Source organism: Pogoniulus pusillus, chromosome 15 (genome assembly GCF_015220805.1).
Source record: "Pogoniulus pusillus isolate bPogPus1 chromosome 15, bPogPus1.pri, whole genome shotgun sequence".
Classification (NCBI taxonomy): Eukaryota; Metazoa; Chordata; class Aves; order Piciformes; family Lybiidae; genus Pogoniulus; species Pogoniulus pusillus.
In genome coordinates this window covers 2,615,018-2,635,050 of record NC_087278.1, presented here as the reverse complement: position 1 = coordinate 2,635,050, position 20,033 = coordinate 2,615,018, and the positions used below count along the sequence as shown (strand labels likewise).

The 20,033-nt window shown below is 52.3% G+C and overlaps 2 protein-coding genes across 2 annotated transcripts; both read right to left on the bottom strand.

Moving 5' to 3' along the window:
* Nucleotides 1-152: 152 nt before the first annotated feature.
* AMDHD1 (amidohydrolase domain containing 1) lies at nt 153-13,202 on the bottom strand. The gene is made up of 9 exons (XM_064154774.1): nt 13,066-13,202; nt 11,006-11,112; nt 9,562-9,626; nt 8,699-8,976; nt 6,162-6,387; nt 3,707-3,831; nt 2,508-2,601; nt 1,235-1,395; nt 153-417 (listed from the first exon to the last, which is right to left on the bottom strand). The coding sequence occupies exons 1-9, from the start codon at nt 13,200-13,202 to the stop codon at nt 303-305; spliced, it is 1,308 nt and encodes a 435-aa protein (XP_064010844.1). The 3' UTR covers nt 153-302.
* A 900-nt stretch (nt 13,203-14,102) lies between these two features.
* On the bottom strand, nt 14,103-15,214 carry SNRPF (small nuclear ribonucleoprotein polypeptide F). The gene is made up of 4 exons (XM_064154773.1): nt 15,083-15,214; nt 14,803-14,928; nt 14,467-14,531; nt 14,103-14,233 (listed from the first exon to the last, which is right to left on the bottom strand). Exons 1-4 carry the CDS (start codon nt 15,083-15,085, stop codon nt 14,167-14,169), a joined length of 261 nt encoding a protein of 86 aa, XP_064010843.1. The 5' UTR covers nt 15,086-15,214; the 3' UTR covers nt 14,103-14,166.
* Between the last annotated feature and the right edge of the window lie 4,819 nt (nt 15,215-20,033).

Genomic DNA, 20,033 nt, shown 5'->3' with positions numbered 1-20,033 from the left:
AGTTGTTGGCAGAGAGAGTGATTGGCATTGGAATGGACTGCCCAGGGAGGTGGTGGAGTAGCTGTGCCTGGAGGTGTTGCAGCCAAGCCTGGATGAGGCACTTAGTGCCATGGTCTAGTTGACTGGCTAGGGCTGGGTGCTAGGTTGGGCTGGGTGCTAGTTTGGGCTGGCTGAGCTTGGAGGTCTCTTCCAAGCTGCTTGATTCTATGAATTTCCCAGTAACCACCAGCCTGGTGTCACTGCTGGCTTGAAACCCTGCCTGGTAAGTTGAAGATAGGAGCTTCCCAACTTGGCATCTTCTCTCAGTAGCTGCTCACTGTCCCACACCTCTCATTTTGATAGACGACTTTTCCTTTAACTATAACGTAGTCAATCAAGGAGTCATGGCCCCCAAACTGGTAAATCAAGTGTTCCCACCTAAAAGGACAACAAGAGCTTGGTTAAATACTGTCTGGAGAAGGGGAGGCTGAAGGGAGACCTCATTGCTCCCTACAGCTCCCTGAAAGAAGGTTGCAGTGAGGATGGGGTTGGTCTCTTCTCTCTAGTAACAGGTAATTGGACCAGACAAAATGGCCTGAAATTGTGTCAGGGGAGGGTTAGGTTGGAGACTGGGAACAATTTCTTTGCTGCAAGAGTGGTCAGGCTCTGGGACAGGCTCCCCAGGGGGGTGGTGGAGTCCCCACTCCTGGAGGTGTTCAAGAAACATGCACACATGGCACTTGGGGACAAGTTTTCATGGCCACGTTGAGTTGAGGGTTGGACTTGATGATCTTAGAGGGCTTTTCCAACCCAACTAACTATGGTTCTATGATCCAGGCTAAAAGCAGGTCCCTTAACTAGTCCACCTTTGAGAAATTATTTGCTTGGGCCATGGGGAAATGCTATTCCATGTCTCCAGGTTGCATGAACAGTGAGTTACTGTAGAAACCAGCAGAGAAGTCCTTCCACAAACCAAACAGCTACACATAGCACTCCTGGGATTAGGCAAGGGTTACTGCTAGCATTGGCCCTAAACCTCTCAGGCTTTATTCTCCACTGGAGTGATTAAAGAGAATAAAAGTGGGGCTAAAATGCCAGCAGTGTCCCTGCATTTTTCAGGTGAGAGGAACTTTGAAAGCACACAGAAAGGTTGGCCAGGGCTGGGTGCTAGGTTGGACTGGATGAGCTTGGAGGTCTCTTCCAACCTGCTTGATTTTCTGATCCTATGGTTTGAAATGACAAGGGAAGAACAAACCTTGATGAGTTTATGACCAGAAGATCCCCTTGCTTGCCAGTCTCTATGGAGCCATGAGTGTCTGATTTCCCCAGAGCATAAGCTGCATTAATGGTGGCAGCTGCCAGAGCTTCATTCATGGACATCTTCATGTTGACACAGGCCAGATGCATCACCATGGGCTAGCAGGTAAGGTAAGTGGAAAATGGGAGTTACCAGGAACACAAACAAAGCTGCTCAAGCCTCAAATCCATAAGCACTCTCTTCCCTCCTGCTGCAACAGAAGGAGCTGCCCTGCACAACACAAATCTTGCCAAGTGCAAAAAGAGAGCTCCAGAAACTCTAAACTTGGAGAGGCTTTTATGAGCCTCTCAATGTGTATGAAGGGTAGAAGTGGATGAAGGGCAGAAGCCCTGCTGGTTTCAAGGATTTCTGGCAAAGCCTGCATAAATGGGCACAAGCAGTTGTCTAACTGGGCACAGAGAATCACAGATTCATAGAGTCAGGCAGGGTTGGAAGGGACCACAAGGAGCAGCCACTGCCAACCCCCCTGCCATGCCCAGGGACACCCTACCCTAGAGCAGGCTGCAAACAGCCTCAGCCAGCCTGGCCTCAAACACCTCCAGCCATGGGGCCTCAACCACCTCCCTGGGCAACCCATTCCAGCCTCTCACCACTCTCCTGCTCAACAACTTCCTCCTCACCTCCAGCCTCACTCTCCCCACCTCCAGCTTTGCTCCGTTCCCCCCACCCTGTCACTCCCTCACAGCCTAAAAATTCCCTCTCCAGCCTTTTTTTGTAGACCACTTCAGATCCTGGAAGGCCACAATGAGGTCACCTGGGAGCCTCCTCTGCTCCAGCCTGCACAGCCCCAACTCTTTCAGTCTGGGCTCACAGCAGAGCTGCTGCAGCCTCTGAGCATCCTCCTGGCCCTGCTCTGGACACTCTCCAGCATCTCCACACCCTCTTGTCCCAGGGGCTCCAGAGCTGGATGCAGGACTCCAGGTGGGGTCTCAGCAGAGCAGAGCAGAGGAGGAGAATCCCCTCCCTGGCCCTGCTGGCCACACTGCTGCTGCTGCAGCCCAGCCTCTGCTTGGCTTTCTGGGCTGCAAGTGCACACTGCTGGCTCCTGCTGAGCTTCTCCTCCAGCAGCACCCCCAAGTCCCTCTGTTCAGGGCTGCTCCCCAGCCACTCACTGCCCAGCCTGGAGTTGTGCTTGAGCTCTCTTTGCAGAGGTGAAGACTGTTTGAAGTGTGCAAGAGCTGTGCTGTGACAGAGACCAGCATAAGCTTACCATTGACAAGCAGTATGCATTGGGATTGAAGTCACTGCCAAGGGCAACAATAACTCCTTCTTCTAACATTTTTCTTGCTCGAGGTTGCTTCAGCCTAGTGGGAAAACAGACATTTGCTAGTACAAGTCACTTAGCTGTCCAGTGATGAGTGACCAGAGCAAAAGCCATCACTTGGTATGGCTACACGAAGCCTCTTGGAGAAAAAAAAGGTCAAGCTCTCCTCTTAGCTTCCTGTCCAGCACCCTGCAGACAGCATCAAGGGCAAGTGTGAGCCACTGCTTTTACAGTCAGCAGCAGGAGGGAAGTGATTCTCCCCCTCTGTTCTGCTCTGGTGAAACCTCACTTAGGGTATTGCATCCAGTCCTGGAGCCCTCAACAGAAGAACAACATGGAACTGTTGAGGTGAGTCCAGAGGAGACCATGAAGATGATCTGAGGGCTGGAGCACCTCTCCTATGGGGACAGGCTGAGAGAGCTGGGGCTGTTCAACCTGGAAAAGGCTCCAGGGAGACCTTCAAGCAACCTTCCAGTACCTGAAGGAGGCTACCAGAAAGCTGGAGAGGGGCTTTTTTTTTAAGGGCTTGTAGTGATAGGATGAGGAGGAACTGATTGAACCTTGAGGAGGGTAGATTTAGACTGGAGATGAGGAAGAAGTTCTTTCCAGTGAGGGTGGTGAGACACTGGCACAGGTTTCCCAGGGAGGTTGTGGATGTCCCCTCCCTAGTGGTGTTCAAGGCCAAGTTGGGTGAGGCCATGAGCAAGCTGGGCTGGTGGGAGATGTCCCTGCCTATGGCAGGGGGGTTGGAACTGGATGAGCTTTGATGTCCCTTCCAACCCAAACCATTCTATGAACCCATGAGCTGCTATTCAGCATCAGGCTCCAAGCCACTGAAACTCTGCTATTTGCCCAGACCTCAGCCACTCATGAGGTGGAAAAACTTCATTTCTGAAGCAACTGATTTTTCTGGTCCTCAGAGCTTCAAGGGCTACCTCTCACACCTGAGGAGTGGTCTTCACATTAGAAGACCTTAAAACCACAACACAGAGTTTTGCTGTTACAAAAGGTTTGCTCCATGGTGTTGTTGGGTTGCTGGCTGGATTCAATGATCTTGGCAGCCTTTTCCAACCAAACCAGTGGAAGCCTTTTCCAACCAAACCAATTCTGTGGTTCTCTGTGCTTCTCCAACCCAGTGGCCTTACCTTAGCATGTAGGCAGTTGTAGGTAAAAGGACAGCAGCACACTTAGCTCGTGCCATGGCCGCGATACCTTCGTCGCTGACTTCTTCCAGGTGGCTGATGGCTCGGGCTCCCAGCTCAGCTCCCAGCTAAGCAAATTGCCAAGACAAGTACTTGACACTCTCAGCTCATTCAGCAAAGGAAATGCTGTTTTCAGTGTTGTGGCCAAGTGACAGGAGGTAATTCATGATTCATGGAATGTTTACTAGAAGAAGAGCTCTAAAGAAGCTTAAAGAGAGCCCTAAAGAAGCTTAAAGAGAACCCTGAAGAATCCTAAAGAGAACCCTAAAGAAGCTTAAAGTGAAGCCTAAAGAATCTTATAGAGATGCCTAAAGAAGCTTAAAGAGAAGCCTAAAGAATCTTATAGAGACGCCTAAAGAAGCTTAAAGAGAACCCTAAAGAAGCCTAAAGAGAACCCTAAAGAAGCTTAAAGAGAACCCTGAAGAATCCTAAAGAGAACCCTAAAGAAGCTTAAAGAGACCCCTAAAGAATCCTAAAGAGAACCCTTAAAGAATCTTATAGAGAAGCCTAAAGAAGCTTAAAGAGAACCCTAAAGAAGCCTAAAGAGAACCCTAAAGAAGCTTAAAGAGAACCCTGAATAATCCTAATGAGAACCCTAAAGAAGCTTAAAGAGAACCCAAAAGAACCCTGAAGAATCCTAAAGGGAACCCTAAAGACTCCTAAAGGGAACCCTAAAGAATCCTAAAGAGAACCCTGAAGAAGCCTAAAGAGAACCTTAAAGAAGCTTAAAGAGAACCCTAAAGAAGCCTAAAGAGAACCGTGAAGAAGCCTAAAGAGAACCCTAAAGAAGCTTAAAGAGAACCCTAAAGAATCCTAAAGAGAACCCTTAAAGAATCTTATAGAGAAGCCTAAAGAAGCTTAAAGAGAACCCTAAAGAATCCTAAAGAGAACTCTGAAGAAGCCTAAAAAGAACCCTAAAGAAGCTTCAAGAGAAGCCTAAAGAAGCTTAAAGAGAACCCAAAAGAACCCTGAAGAAGCCTAAAGAGAACCCTAAAGAAGCCTAAAGAGAACTCTAAAGAGAACCCTAAAGAAGCTTAGAGAACTCTAAAGAAACCTAAAGAGAACCCTAAAGAAGCCCAAAGAGACCCCTAAAGAAGCCTAAAGAGAACCAGTAAAAGAGGGAGACAATATTTCCTAGCTCACTGCAGGGAAAGTTGGTCAGAGAAAGGTATTAATCATTCCACCCAGTGGAAGTGTACTGAGGCCCCTCAAACCCACCCTACAACTGTGGAATCACAGAATTAACCTAGAGAGACCTCTAGGACCATCAAATCCAACCTATCACCTAAGCCTTCTAATTAGTGCCTCATCCAGCCTCCTTTTAAACACCTCCAGGGATGGGGACTCCACCACCTCCCCAGACAGCCCTTCTATGCATCCTTCTGAGGGTAGTCATTGCACATCTATCTAACTGTTGCTGTTGCTAAAGGACATTGAAGGAAAAAAACAGTTTTCAAGTGGCAGAGAAACCAACACTTTTGTCACTTTTGGGTTCATGCATATCCACCTTCCCCATCTGCAGCCCCTGTCCAAGATAAGCAAAGTCAATGTTTGATTAGGCAGAGCCTATCAGCCCCCAGGTCAAAGATTCCTCCCTTCCATCAGCCCAGAGAGCCAAGCAGAGCCTGGGCTGCAGCAGCAGAAGTGTGGCCAGCAGAGCCAGGGAGGGGATTCTCCTCCTCTCTGCTCTGCTCTGCTGAGACCCCATCTGGAGTACTGCATCCAGCTCTGGAGCCCCTGGGACAAGAGGGCTGTGGAGGTGCTGGAGAGTGTCCAGAGCAGGGCCAGGAGGATGCTCAGAGGCTGCAGCAGCTCTGCTGTGAGCACAGACTGAAAGAGTTGGGGCTGTTTGGTCTGGAGCAGAGGAGGCTCCCAGGGGACCTTCTTGTGGCCTTCCAGGATCTGAAGGGACCTACAGAAAATCTGGGGAGGGACTTCTGAGGCTGTGAGGGAGTGGCAGGAGTGGGGGGAATGGAGCAAAGCTGGAGGTGGGGAGAGTGAGGCTGGAGGTGAGGAGGAAGTTGTTGAGCAGGAGAGTGGTGAGAGGCTGGAATGGGTTGCCCAGGGAGGTGGTTGAGGCCCCATGGCTGGAGGTGTTTGAGACCAGGCTGGCTGAGGCTGTGTGCAGCCTGCTCTAGGGTAGGGTGTTGCTGGGCATGGCAGGGGGGTTGGAACTGGCTGCTCCTTGTGCTCCCTTCCAGCCCTGACCGATTCTGATCCTATGTCCTTAACTGCAAAGCTCTGCAAGGGCTGCACTTTCTATCGCCTGGTGCAAGCAGGCAATCGTGGACAATGTGTTTGATGAAGCCTTAGAAAAGGAAGATTCCAGGCTGGAGAGCTGCAATCGATTTCCAGAGCCTGCTCTCAGGAGAGCAAAAGCAGCTGGGGACAGACCTACCTCAGCAGCACACATCGGATGGAGCTCGTCGCCGTGGAAGTTAATCTGTAACCCTATGTCCTTTCCAGCCTGAAGAATCCTCCTGGTAGACTCCAGATCAAAGACTCCCTTCTCACAAAACACATCTATGTTGTTCACGTGGATCTTACCACTTTGTTTGAGTTCTCTCAGCTTAGGGAGGTGGTGGTTGACGATGTCCTCTGTGGCTTCCGCAGCAGTTTTCCCTCTAGGGAGAAGAAAACATTAGCATAGAATCACAGAATGTCAGAGGCTGGAAGGGACCTCCAAGGCTCAGCCAGTCCAACCCCCCTGCCAGAGCAGCATCACCTAGAGGAGATCCCACAGGAACACACAGATCCCACAGGAACACACCCAGGCAGGTCTCGAATATCTCCAGAGGGAGACTCCTAAGGAAGGTCTCGTTCTGGTTAACAGCTCTCTGCAAGCCATCACCAACAGGTAGGAGCTTTGTCATGACCTGCTGATCTCCTTGAGCCTTGCCCACATCTATCAGTACCCAAAACAAGTAAGCCACCTGAGAGGACATCCTTGCTCATGCTTTATTTGAGCTGTGCCAGCTGACTACATCAGCTTTTAGAACAGCTTCATGGCATTCCTGCCACTAACCCCAGCTGCCTGCAAGCAGATTCTGCACCAGATGTGGGTACAGCATCACAGCGTGTCAGGGGCTGGGAGGGACCTCCAAAGCTCAGCCAGCCCAACCCCCCCTGCCAGAGCAGGAGCACCCAGAGCAGATCACACAGCAACACATCCAGGTGGGGTTGGAATGTCTCCAGAGAAAGAGGCTCCACAACCTCCCTGGGCAGCCTGTGCCAGGGCTCTGACACCCTCACTGTGAAAAAAATTCTTCCTCAGGAAGAGGAGACCTATGGATAACATCATAGAATCACAGAATCAAGCAGGTTGGAAGAGAGCTCCAAGCACATCCAGTCCAACCTAGCACCCAGCCCTGGCCAATCGACTACACCACAGCACTAAGTGCCTCATCCAGTCTTTTCCTGAACATCCTTGGGGTCTGGCAGACATTCAGATCATGCAGGCAACTGCTAGGTGATTTAGACAATGAGCCAGATACAAATGACTAAAAAACCCTCCAGATTGAGAAAAAAAACTAAACTCCAGTTCAAAAGGAGCACCTGCTAGGGACAAGGATTCAGTGCTAAGGTTGTGTTGGCATTCAGTAACCATTAAACAATGCCTCCTCATCTTCCTTCAGATGAAGACTTAGGAGACCCCTCTGTAAATCCTGGCTACTGCCTCACAGATGTTGCATTGCAGGAGGGCTGGGCAGGAAAAAAACCTTTCAGCAGACAGTTTTCAATAGGAAGCAGCAGCACTTCAGAAGAGCAAGACAAATCAAGTCACAGGACCACACAATTCACCAGGTTGGAAAAGTCCTCTGAGATCACCAAGTCCAACCTATCACCTAGCACCTTCCAATCAACTACACCATGGCACTAAGTGCCTCATCCAGTCTCCTTTGGAACACCCCCAGAGATGGGCACTGCATCACCTCCCTGGGCAGCCCATTCCAAGGCAAATCACTCTTGCTGTGAGGAACTACTAGGGCAGGGTGTCCCTGCCCATGGCAGGAACTAGATGACCCTTGTGGTCCCTTCCAACCTGACTGATTCTATCAACTTCTTCCTAACATCTAGCCTGAAACTGCCCTGGCACAGCTTGAGGCTCTGTCCTCTCATTCTGCTTGGGGGAAGAGACCAACTCCACCTGGCTACAACCTCTTTTCAGGTAGTTGCAGAGAGCAATAAGGTCTGCCCTGAGCCTCCTCTTTTCCATCTAGATCAGGCTGCCCAGGGTCACACCAAGCCTGATCTTGAATGTCTCCAGGGATCCAAGGAAAGCCTGGATGAGGCACTCAGTGCCATGGTCTGGTTGATTGGCCAGGGCTGGGTGCTAGGTTGGCCTGGATGAGCTTGGAGGTCTCTTCCACCCTGCTTGATTCTATGATTCTTTGGGGCCTCAAGCACATCTGTGACCAGCCTGTTCCTGTGCTAGTGTGGCAGATGAAAAGCAAGCACAGTTAATCCACTGCTCACTTCCAGCTCTTCAAGGAGAAAGCCAGTGAGTGCCATGGTCAAGTTGATTGGGTAGGGCTGGGTGCTAGGTTGGCCTGGATGATCTCGGAGGTCTCTTCCACCCTGCTTGATTCTATGATTCTTTGGGGCCTCAAGCACATCTGTGGCCAGCCTGTTCCTGTGCTAGTGTGGCAGATGAAAAGCAAGCACAGTTAATCCACTGCTCACTTCCAGCTCTTCAAGGAGAAAGCCAGTGAGTGCCATGGTCTGGTTGATTGGGTAGGGCTGGGTGCTAGGTTGGACTGGATGATCTTGGAGGTCTCTTCCAACCTGCTTGATTCTATGATTCTATGACTAGTGAGAATGAAGCAAAACTAGACTTAACCCTACCTGGCTACAACCTCCCTTCATGCACTTGTAGTCAGCAATCAGGTCATTCCCCTCCCCTCAGCCTTGAGTGCTGTTCCTTTGGCACCTTACTTTGGCACAGAGTGAGCCCCACAGTAGGTTGATGAGATGCCAACATCCATGGATCTCCGAGCACGCTCCATCACCCGCAGCATCTTGAGCTCTGCTTCCCACTTCAAGCCATAGCCACTCTTGCACTCAACCAAGGTGGATCCTGCTCTCTGCATGCGTTCCAGCCGCTGTCTGAAAGTGCTGAACAGCTCCTCCTCTGTGGCCCTCCCAGTGTGTTCCACCGTGAAATGGATTCCTCCCCCAGCCTGGTGGATCTCCATATAGGATGCACCTGCCAGCTTGAACAGAAAACAACCCCCCCACACACACACACCCCCCACAACATTGGCTGTTAAATGTGTATTTGCTATCCAAAAGGATTCTGAAATGGGCTTTGAGGTCTTTTTGGGGTGAGAAAGAAAAAGGAAAGGGGGGGATGGCAAAAAAAAAAAGCCTCCATTAATTCTTCTTCTTTCCTCTCCCCCCCCCAAGATGAGGAAATGATGCAGGAAGAGGCATACAGAGAATTATTCTGAGGGTTTCTGTTGCTCTGAGCCCAAGAGGCAAAGCTACCTCTAGTTCAAAAAATCTTTTGTTGGGGAAAACCAGAAAATGATAAAATAGTCAAGGTTTAGACAGCAGCAGAAGGCAGCACTCCTGTGTTGCCTCCATTAAGGCAGAAACAGGTCAAGGCTGGCTTCAAAGACTGCACTCCTTTTCAGGCTACAGTATCCCCAAATCCTCCCTCTCTTAGGTTCTCTGTCAGAAATGGCATCTGGTTTTTTCCTACAGAGTAAAAATGGGAGTCACTGGAAAGCAGAAATAAAAAGAGCAGGGGGGGGGAGGAAGAAAGGGAAGAAAAATCCTCCTCTTTCTGTCATTACCTTCATTGCAAACTCATGGACCCTATCACCAGCCCACACTGGGTGTGTGTGTGCATCCACCAGGCCTAAAGGAAGCAGAGCAAATGCACTCTCAGGTTATGGCACTGTGGAAGAGATGAGGTTTTGGATGTGCAAGCTAATTAAATGGGCACCAGAAGCTCCCTGTGCTGCTTTGAGGCAAATTGGAGTATTTTAAGCTCCAAGCCCTTCCTATGACTCTATGATTCTGTGATTCTGTCTCCTATGAGGAGAGGCAGAGGGAGCTGGGGGTGTGCAGGAGCCTGGAGAAGAGGAGGCTCATGGCAGAGCTCATTGCTGCCTGCAGCTCCCTGCAGGGAGGCTGTAGCCAGGTGGGATTGGGCTCTGCTGTCAGGCAAGCAGCAACAGAACAAGGGGACACAGCCTCAAGCTGTGCCAGGGCAGGTCTAGGCTGGATGTTAGGAGGAAGTTCCTGCCAGAGAGAGTGATTGGCATCGGAATGGGCTGCCCAGGGAGGTGGTGGAGTCACTGTCCCTGCAGGTGTTGAAGCCAAGCCTGGCTGAGGCACTTAGTGCCATGGATTGGCTAGGGCTGGGTGCTAGGTTGGGCTGGATGAGCTTGAAGGTCTCTTCCAACCTGTTCCACTGGAACAGACCTTGCTGGAGGTGTTCAAGGCCAGGCTGGGCAGGACCTTGAGCAATCTGGTCTAGTGGGAAGGGGGGTGGAAACTGGATGATCTTTAAGGTCCCTTCCAACACAAACCGTTCCATGAATCTATGAGTCTTTAAGGTCCCTTCCAACCTAAACCATTCTATGAATCTATGAGTCTTTAAGATCCCCTCCAACCCAAACCATTCTATGAATCTATGAATCTTTAAGGTCCCTTCCAACCCAAACCATTCTATGAATCTATGAATCTTTAAGATCCCTTCCAACCCAAACCATTCTATGAATCTATGAATCTTTAAGGTCCCTTCCAACCCAAACCATTCTATGAATCTATGAGTCTTTAAGGTCCCTTTCAACCCAAACCACCCTGAATCCGTGAGTCTCTAAGGTCCCTTCCAATCCAAACCAATCTATGAGTCTTCAAGGTCCCCTCCAACCCAAAGCACTCTGAATCTATGAGTCTCTAAGGTCTCTTCCAACCCAAACCAATCTATGAATCTATGCACTGCTATTGAGCATCAGGCTCCAAGCCACTGAAATTCAAACCCTCAGCCACTTACGGATTCATAAGCTGAAAAACTTCGTTTCTGAAGGAATTAGTTTTCCAGTCCTTTGCACTTCAAGGACCCACTCCCAGTGAGGAAGCTACAATGCTCTGCCCCTCTGCACATGATACCATCAAACCAGTAGGGAACACAGAGGAAAAAGGCCAGGGGGGTGTTTAACACACATTTCCTTTGTCTCCAAGCACTTGGCCACCCTCTGGCAGTGCATCACTGTGAAGAAATCCACCTACCTGGCAGCACACACTTCCCAGAGCAGTCAATCCTTCTTTCAAACGTTGCCCCTGAGAACTGGTGGCGAATGACATCTGCTTGGCCCACAGCTTTGATACGACCATCTCTGCAAAGAGAAAGGAGCAGGAGCCTGCTGGAGAGTGCTCACTGACAGCTCCTGGAGCAACAACTCTCTGAAAGCGAGGGCAGGGATCTGCAGCAGGACTGAAGAGATGGACAGAGGTGGTTGAGATGCACACAAAGTGATGGGATCATGCCATGTATTTCAGATGGGATGATGCCATGCATTTTAGTTTCTTGCCTTGGTGCTTCTTATGTCCTCTGCTTAGATCCCTCCAGATGATACCTCAGTGCTTTTTTGCTTTAATTTCTGCTGGACAGCCTTTTTCTCTCCTGGGTCAGCAAAGACACAGCATTCCTCTAACCATTTATCTGCAGGGCACTCTTCCACACACAGAAATCAAACCACCTCCACTGCCTGGACCCAAAACACAGCCCTCTGCTCTTGGAAGCCACACTGATAAATCTCTTTGGGCTTGGCCTGCAGTTCAACAGCAATTTTCACAGAATCATAGATTCACAGAATGGTTTGGGTTGGAAAGGACCTTAAAGATCACCTAGTTCCAACCCTCCTGACATGGACAGGGACACTTCCCACTAGACCATATTGCTCAAGACCTCCTCCAACCTGGCCTTGAACACATCCAGGGAGGGGGCATCCACAACTACCCTGGACAATCACCCTCACTGGAAAGAATTTTTCCTTATATCCAGCCTAAATCTATCCTCTTTCAGTTCAAAGCCATTCCCCCTCACCCTATCACTACAAGCCCTTGTAAAAAGTCCCTCCTCAGCTCTCCTGTAACTCCCTTCAGGTGCTGGAAGGATGCTCTAAGGTCTCCCCGGAGCCTTCTCCAGGCTCAACAGCCCCAAACTCTCTCAGCCTGTCCCTACAGGGGAGGTTCTGCAGCCCTTGGATCATCTTTGTGGCCCTCTTCTAGACTCACTCCAGCAGCTTGATGTCCATCTCGTGTTGGTGGCACCAGCATTTTATCCTAGTGGAGGTCAAGGATGACAGCAGGAACCTCACACTGCACTTGAAGGATCCCCTCCAAGCACGTATAGAGTTCCATCTCACCTACATAAAAGGACCTTGCTGAGGCACACACTCTGTCCCTTAAGCCCTGTCTCCAGCTCCTTTCAAGCCATTGAATCACAGAATCAGTCAGGGTTGGAAGGGACCACAAGGATCATCCACTTCCAAAACCCTTACCATAGGCAGGGACCTCTCACACTACATCAGGCTTTCCAGAGCTTCATCCAGCCTGGCCTTAAACACCTCCAGGGATGGGGCTTTGACCACCTCCCTGGGCAACCCTTTCCAGCCTCTCACCACCCTGGTGGTGAAGAACTTTGTTGAGTTTCTGTTGAGTTTTCTTGAAGGTTTCTTTGGTTTGGTTGATTTTTATTGAGGATATGTTATCTTTTGCTGTGTTTCTGTTGGGTTTTGGAATACTAACTGGGGGCACCTCAGTGAAGGTATCTCTGTGTCCCACAGCTGAACTTCCAAGAGGCAAATAGAAGCTGGAGCATTTAGAAATGGGAGAGATGCTCTTATCTTAAACGGATCTTAATGGCATTTCCCAGACTAAAGGCTTCTGTGATTCTCTAATCACATACATGGATTGTTAGCTGCCATTTCATTAATTACACAAATGATTCCTAGAACTGCCCTTCGTTCACCTCGAAGCAAAGCTAAGGCAGCAGAGAGCAGCAGCTACGCCCAGCACCGGGCTGAAAGTTCTCTTTGCCAGGCTGGAGTTGCGAACGCAGCACGACAAAGGCAGTTACCAGGGCAGGGACCGAACGACCCAAACCCGTGAGGACACGCTCGAGGAAGCCTCAAATCCACGAGGACACGTTCCGAGGTGACCCAAACCCGCGAAGCCACAGCGCACGCAGGAGGCTGTGGCTGCGCCTGCACCGCCACGGAGCCGCGGGCGCTGCGGGGTCTCGCCGCGCCCCCTCCCGCAGCCAGCCCCTCTGCCCCGGCACTCACGGTCCCACCACCAGGCTGGCGTCCCGCAGCACGGCCAGGCGGGCGCAGCCGTCCCGCAGCAGGTACTCCTCGCCCCGGCCGCAGACCAGCACCAGCTGCTGGGCGTTCTCCAGCAGGAGCCGCTGCGGGGCCGCCATGGCAGCGGGCAGTGCGGGCAGTGCCAGGCGGTGCGGGGACAGCCGCCGCCACTGCTCAGCTCAAAGTCCGCCGGGGGTGGCTGGGACAAGGACCTCCTGCCCCGCCGGCCTGCCCCCGCCTCTAGCCGGGCCGGCCCCCCGCCTGGATTGGCGTTCGCTAACCAACCTCCAACAGAGGGTGGAGGCGCAGGGGTGGGCAGCAAATTGTATGAGGTTCAGCAAGGCCAAGTGTTGGGTCCTGCACGGGTCACAAGGCCAGGCAACACTACAGGCTTGGGACACAGTACCAGCACAGATTTCATCCCTGTGCAGAAGATACTGGCCCAGATCTTTTCCAACCCGTTTGTACCTCGCTCCTCTTGCATCTCCAATAGCATCAGACTATGTCCTGATAAGGATGCAGCTGGTCAAACGTTACCAGTGATTGGGGTGAGGAGACTGAGAGCATCCTCAGCGAGTTCACAGATGACACCAAATCGGGTGGGAGGTTTGGTCTGCTCAAACTAGGAAAGCTCTGCAGAGATTTGGACAGATTGGATCAAAGGGCTGAGGTCAATGGTATGAGGTTCAACAAGACCAAGTGCCACGTGTTGCACGTGGGTCACACCACCCCCAGGCAACGCTACCTTGGAGCAGAGCAGCTGGAAAGCTGCCCAGCAGCCAAGGGCCTAGGGGTGATGAACACGAGCCAGTTGTGTGCCCAGGTGGCCAAGCAGTCCACCATCATCCTGACCTTATGAGGGGCAGATGAGGGACCTGGGATTGTTTAGTCCAGAGACAAGGAGTCTGAAGGGAGACCTCATTGCCCTCCACAACTCCCTGCAAGGAGGCTGGAGTGAGGTGGGGATCAGGCTCTCCTTTCAAGTAACCAGTGACAAGACAAGAGAAAATGGCCTCAAGTTGTGGGAAGTTATGGAAAACAAGGAGGACAAAAAAAAAAGTTTATTTCCAGACATACAAAAAGTTACTCTCTCATCTCTCCATCCTCCTCCTCTTCTTCCACACCTCTGATGTACAAAACGTTATTGCACCTGCAAACAGAAACAAAGAGCTCTCTTAACTGTAAGGTTCATATTTCTTTACAAATACTCTAAGGTTCCTTTTTCTGCCTCTCAGAAGTGATGCTGTGGTCTTTACCTAAGAGTCACAGCCACACCTAGCATCTTGGTGACACAAACCCCGCAGCACATAGCTGTACAAGTCTTCATGCAAGCGACAGGAGCATTCAAAGGACCCTCCTCTCACCCCTAAGCATCCCAATTACCTTATCAAGACTTCGCCCAGGTGTCCAGACAACGCACCGTCAATGTACTCTTCTGTGTTCGCAAGCTGCGGAGGAAAGCCAGCGAAACTCAAAGGGGATCGCAGCAGAAGCAGCTTCACAAAGCACACCGCGGTTCGGCCTCGCAGTCCCACCGCCCGGCCACGGTGACCGGGGGACGGCGAGCGACTGCCCGGCCACAGAGACCCCCAGCACGGCGCGGGCCAGCGCAGCGCCGCCGCTCCTTTCCAAGCGCCCCGTCCGTCACCCCCGCCCCAGGCACCTCACCGGGAACCCCGCTGGGGCCCCTGTGCCTCCGCCGCCTACACCGGCTCTCACCTGCATGTTCATGTAGCCGTCGACGGAAACGAGGTAGCCTTTGTACTCCATCCCCCACTTCAGCTTCACCATCACCGGCTTCCCCGTCAGCCCGTTCAGGAAAGGCTTGGGGTTGAGGGGCAGGCTCTGCCGGGGAAGAGCAGCGAGTCAGCGCCGCCGGCCTGCCGGTCCCCCGTCCTCCCGCTCCGCCCCACCGCCTCGGCGCCGCTATCGGCCCCGGCCCCGCTGCCCGCGCGTCCCCGCACCCCGTTCCCGCGCACTGCGCCGACGCTGCCCTCACCATGGCGGCCCGAGAAGCACAGGCCCACGCGGGAAACGCTCCTGCGGGACGAGAGAACGGCAGGCGGCGCCGCTACCGCTTCCACCTCCGGGGCCGCGCCGCCACCTCCGACCCTTCACCCCCGCCGCGCAGGCTGCCGATAGGCTGGCGCCGAGGGGAAAGCCTGGCTGCCCATTGGCTCGCCGCGCCCGCGGCCCGCTCTCGTTGGCCGCGCTGAGCGCCCGCTCCTCTGTCCCAGCCAATGGCGGGCGCCGCGGGGCGTTCCGCCTGCTCCGGGGGCGGCGCTGTCGCTGCCGGCGCTGCCGGCGCTGGGGTCGCCCTCCTCGGGCATGGCTTTCCGCCTCCGGCTCGGAAAGGCTTTTCCTTCCCTCCCGGCTTGCGAGCTCATTGCCGACCCGCAGCCCTGCCGGCTCCGGGGAGCCGGCACCGCCTCCCGCAGGCGGCGAGCAGCCTGCGTTTGCCCTGGGAGCGCAGCGGTCGGAGCAGCAGCCTGTTCTGGGCAGTCGGGCCGGGGGGGCTGTGTCCTTCCCGGCTGGGTGTTGCGGACTCGTGGGTTAGAGGACCGCGGGAGCTCGGCAGCAGGTCGCCCGTTCCCTCCTTTCACAGAGAGAGTGATTGGCATTGGAATGGGCTGCCCAGGGAGGTGGTGGAGTTGCCATCCCTGGAGGTGTTCAAGGAAAGCCTGCATGAGACATTTAGTGCCATGGTCCGGTTGAGTGGCTAGGGCTGGGTGCTAGGTTGGACTGGATGAGCTTGGAGGTCTCTTCCAACCTGGTTGATTCTGTGATTCTATCCCCACGAGGTGGCAGTGCAGACCTTGCGCGGTGGCTGCGGCAGATCCCGGCAGGATTCTGGAGAGCTCTTCCCGCTGTTACCTGGTGGTACTCTGCCGATGCGACCCTCCTGCTGTTTATCCTGGCCTGGATCAGGAGCGCTGTGGCCAGCAGGAGTAGGGAAGTGATCGTTCCCTTGTAGTGGGCACTGGTGAGGCAGCTCCTCAAATACTGGGTTTAGTTTTGGGCCATGCCAGGAAGGACATTGAGAGCATGTCCAGAGAGGGGCAACAAAGCTGGGGAAGAAGGGTCTGGACAACAGGGCTGGGGAGGAGTAGCTGAGGGAGCTGGGGATGTTTAGAGTAGAGAAGAGGAGGCTGAGAGGACACCTCGCTGCCCTCTATAGCTCCCCGGGGGGAGGTCTGTTCGTGTTGAAGCACACAGCATATTCCCTTCATCTTTGATGCACTGGGTGCTGGATGTGGCAAATGCATGCAGGAGTGTGGGATGCATTCTGGATCTGATCTTTAACAGCAGCACTGCATTCGTGTTCTGAAGGTCAGTCTGAAAGCAAAGCCACCATCACCTGCTTAAGTATGGGGGTTTCATCCTCTTGAGTCAGCAACCTGTGTTCTCCAGGTTGGCAGTCATAGAATCAACCAGGTTGGAAGAGACCTCCAAGCTCATCCAGTTCAACCTAGCACCCAACCGGACCATGGCACTAAGTGCCTCATCCACTCTTCTCTTGAACACCTCCAGCGATGGCGACTCCACTACCTCCCTGGGCAGCCCATTCCAATGCCAATCACTCTCTCTGGGAAGAACTTCCTCCTAACATCCAGCCTAGACCTGCCCTGGCACAGCTTCAGGCTGTGCCCCCTTGTTCCTCATGCACAGTGATTGTGACACCTTTACGGATGGGTATGGATCACCAAGAGCGGATCAAAAGTGAACTCGCTGAGCGTGGGTTGCATTTAGGGGTGGAGAGTTGGGGCTGTTCAGCCCCAGGAAGACATTAGCTTGGCCTTCCAGTACCTGAACAGGGCTTACAAGAAAGCTGGGAAAGGACTTTATAAGAGCTTACAGTGACAGGATGAAAAGGAATGGATTGAAGCTGGAAGAGGGCAGATTTAGACTGGAGAAGAGGAAGCTCAGGGGTGACAACTACCTGAAGGGAGGTTGTATCCAGGTAGGGGTTGGTCTCCCAGGCAAGCAGCAATAGAACAAGGGGACAGAGTCTCAAGTTGTGCTGGGGGAGGTCTAGGCTGGATGTTAGTAGGAAGTTGTTGGCATTAGGAGAGAGTGGTTGGCATTGGAATGGGCTGCTCAGGGAGGTGGTGGAGGCACCGCCCCTGGAAGTGTTGAAGCAAAGCCTGTGTGGGGCACTTAGTGCCATGGTCTAGATGACTGGATAGGGGTGGGTTCTAAGTTGGACTTGATGATCTTGGAGGTCTCTTCCAACCTACTTGATTCTATGATTCTATGATATTAGGGAGAAATTCTTTCCAGTGAGGGTGGTGAGACAGTGGAACAGGTTGCCCAGGGAGGTTGTGGATGGCCCTTCCCTGAAGGTGTTTTAAGGACAGGTTGGATGGGCCCTTCCTTCAGCAACCAGGGCTAAGGAGAGGTGTCTCTGCTCTTGGCAGGGGACTTGGAACTCCCTGATGTTTAAGATGCTTTCCAACCCAAACCATCCTGTGATATGACAATTGTACTTTTAATTCATTCTCTTCCTCTGACAGATGAGCAAATATTCCAGCCCTGTGGATGTAAAGTTACCAGAGCAAATATTCCAGCCCTGTTGATGTAAAGTTGCCAACCCCCAGAAGAACTTCCCAGGGTCACTGCAGATGGATATGAGTGCAGGAGTGGAAGAGCAGGAGTGCTTGGCTTCTAGCTTCATCACCGGCACATCAATCCAGGCGGCAGTAACCTCATCAGCTGCACACTGGGTCTGCAGCACCAGCTGGGGTGGTGGTGGGGTGGGAAGGAGCAGGGAAAGCACAGAATGCCTGACTACATCTGCTGGAGTGAGCAGGGTGACTTGGTTAGGCAGCAAACAAAACAGCTTCTTGGTCGTTGGGTGGTTTTTTTTTTGCCCGTGAGGGATTTGCTGTTCACCTTACAGGCTGAAGCTCTCCGAGTCGGAGACAGTTTGCATCCGTGGGACTTCTGCTGACTTGGAGCACGGGGCTGAGGTTCACCTTTTGTCCTCTTTGTATTTCCCCGTGTAATAGGGGAGGTAATCGTTTGCATTCTTTTCTGCCTTTGGCCCAGGGTGTTCGGGCTGCTGCTCAACAGCAAATGAGCAGGGAAGTGTTCTGTCATCAATGCAGACCTTAGATGGAGGGGTAAGGGTTTGCTTTTGCAGCTCAGGGGTGGGAAAGGAGCACTACTGCTACACTCTGTTCCTAAGGAGACACATTAAGCAGCTGGACTGTTGAAGTTGTAAGAGGCCTTTGAGATGGAATGGGCTGCCCAGGGAGGTGGTGGAGTCACCGGCCCTGGAGGTGTTCAAGCCAAGCCTGGCTGGGGCACTTAGTGCCATGGTCTGGTTGATTGGCCAGGGCTGGGTGCTAGGTTGGGCTGAATGAGCTTGGAGCTCTCTTCCAACCTGCTTGATTCTGTGATTCTAAGTCCACCTGCTCACCTAGAGCTCACAAGCCCACCACTACTGCTGAGCCACTACTGCTAAATCCTGTCCCTCAGCACCGCATCCACCTGTATTTTAAATACCTCCAGGCACATTTCCACCACCTCCCTGGGCAGCCTGTTCCAATCCCTGCCTGCTCTTGCAACAGAATCCTCTCCCTCTATCACCTGCTACTAGGGAGAAGAGACCAATCCCCACCTCACTCCAGTGTCCTTTCACGGAGAGCAATGAGGTCTCCCCTTAGTCTTCTCCACACTCAACACCCCCAGGTCCCTCAGCTGCTCCTCACCAGCCCCGTTCTCCAGACTCTTCAACAGCTTTGTTCCCCTTCTCCAGACACACTCCAGCCCCTCAATGTCCTCATTGTAGTGAGGGCCCCAAAACTGAACCCAGTATTGTACCAGTGCCCAGTACAGGGGCATGATCACTACCCTAGCCCTGCTGGCCACACTGTTCCTGACCTAGAGCAGGATGCTGTTGGCTTTGGCCACCTGGGCACCTGCTGGCTTATGTTCAGGCAGCATCCCCCAGGCTGTTTTCTGCCAGGCAGCTTTCCAGGCTCTGAACCTGTCACCAAGCTGGGCATGGGGTGGGTATTGTAGAGAAACGAGGGGAAGATGAAAACCTTGTTTGCTGTGTCCTGAGGACCTGTATTTATTTGTCTAAGGAGCATTCATGCAAAGTATGCAGCTACACTGAAGGGAGGCCTGTTGAGAATGTGCCTCTGAGAACACAACCTTCTTTGCCAGGACATAATGGGACTTCCTTAATTGTCAGCTGTTATCTTCTGCTTTTGGCACACTTCTGTTTCTTTATGTGCCCTTGGTTTTTGTTTGTCCTTTTTTAGTTTGTAGTGCTTGGACATGAATGGACTGGAATGGAAATTATGTGCTGAGGAAAACAAAGTGACCTCTATGAATAATAAAGTGACATTCTTGTCTGTGGCAGAAAGGAGGAGGGGATCAAGCATTGTGCAGGAGGAATTTGGAAAGCCTGCTTTCACACACAAACATTCTTAATGGAAACTGAGAGCTGGCTCCAAATCACAGAAGGTGGTTCAAGAGTTGGTGTTTGGGGAAATCTGAGCAGAGTTCAGGAATTCTGGCAGGGCTTGGAGGAGCCTCTCTCTCTCTCTCTCTCTCTCTCTTAGGAGGAAGGATGGATTTGAACACAGGAGCTCATCTGCTGCTTCTCTTCTCCCACCCATGGCTTGAGATCTAGTGCTGGTGGTACAAACCTGTGATGGTTTGGGTGCTACCCACCCCCCACACACACTTAAGAAAATCACCCAGACTAGACTCAGCTGAGCTGGAAATAGAAGAATGAAGCTTTCTATTTACAGCTTAGCACAAGATGCAAGCAGAGAGTTACAATCTGTACAGCTGTAGACAGAAATAGGCAAGGGAAAAGGTAATACAGAAACACAACAGCCCTCCCAGGAACCAGAGTACCCAGGAGGGGCTCCCAACCACCCTCCCACCTTCTTCCCACCCCTCTACCTTGCCCCAGACTTAGCCTTAAGTTT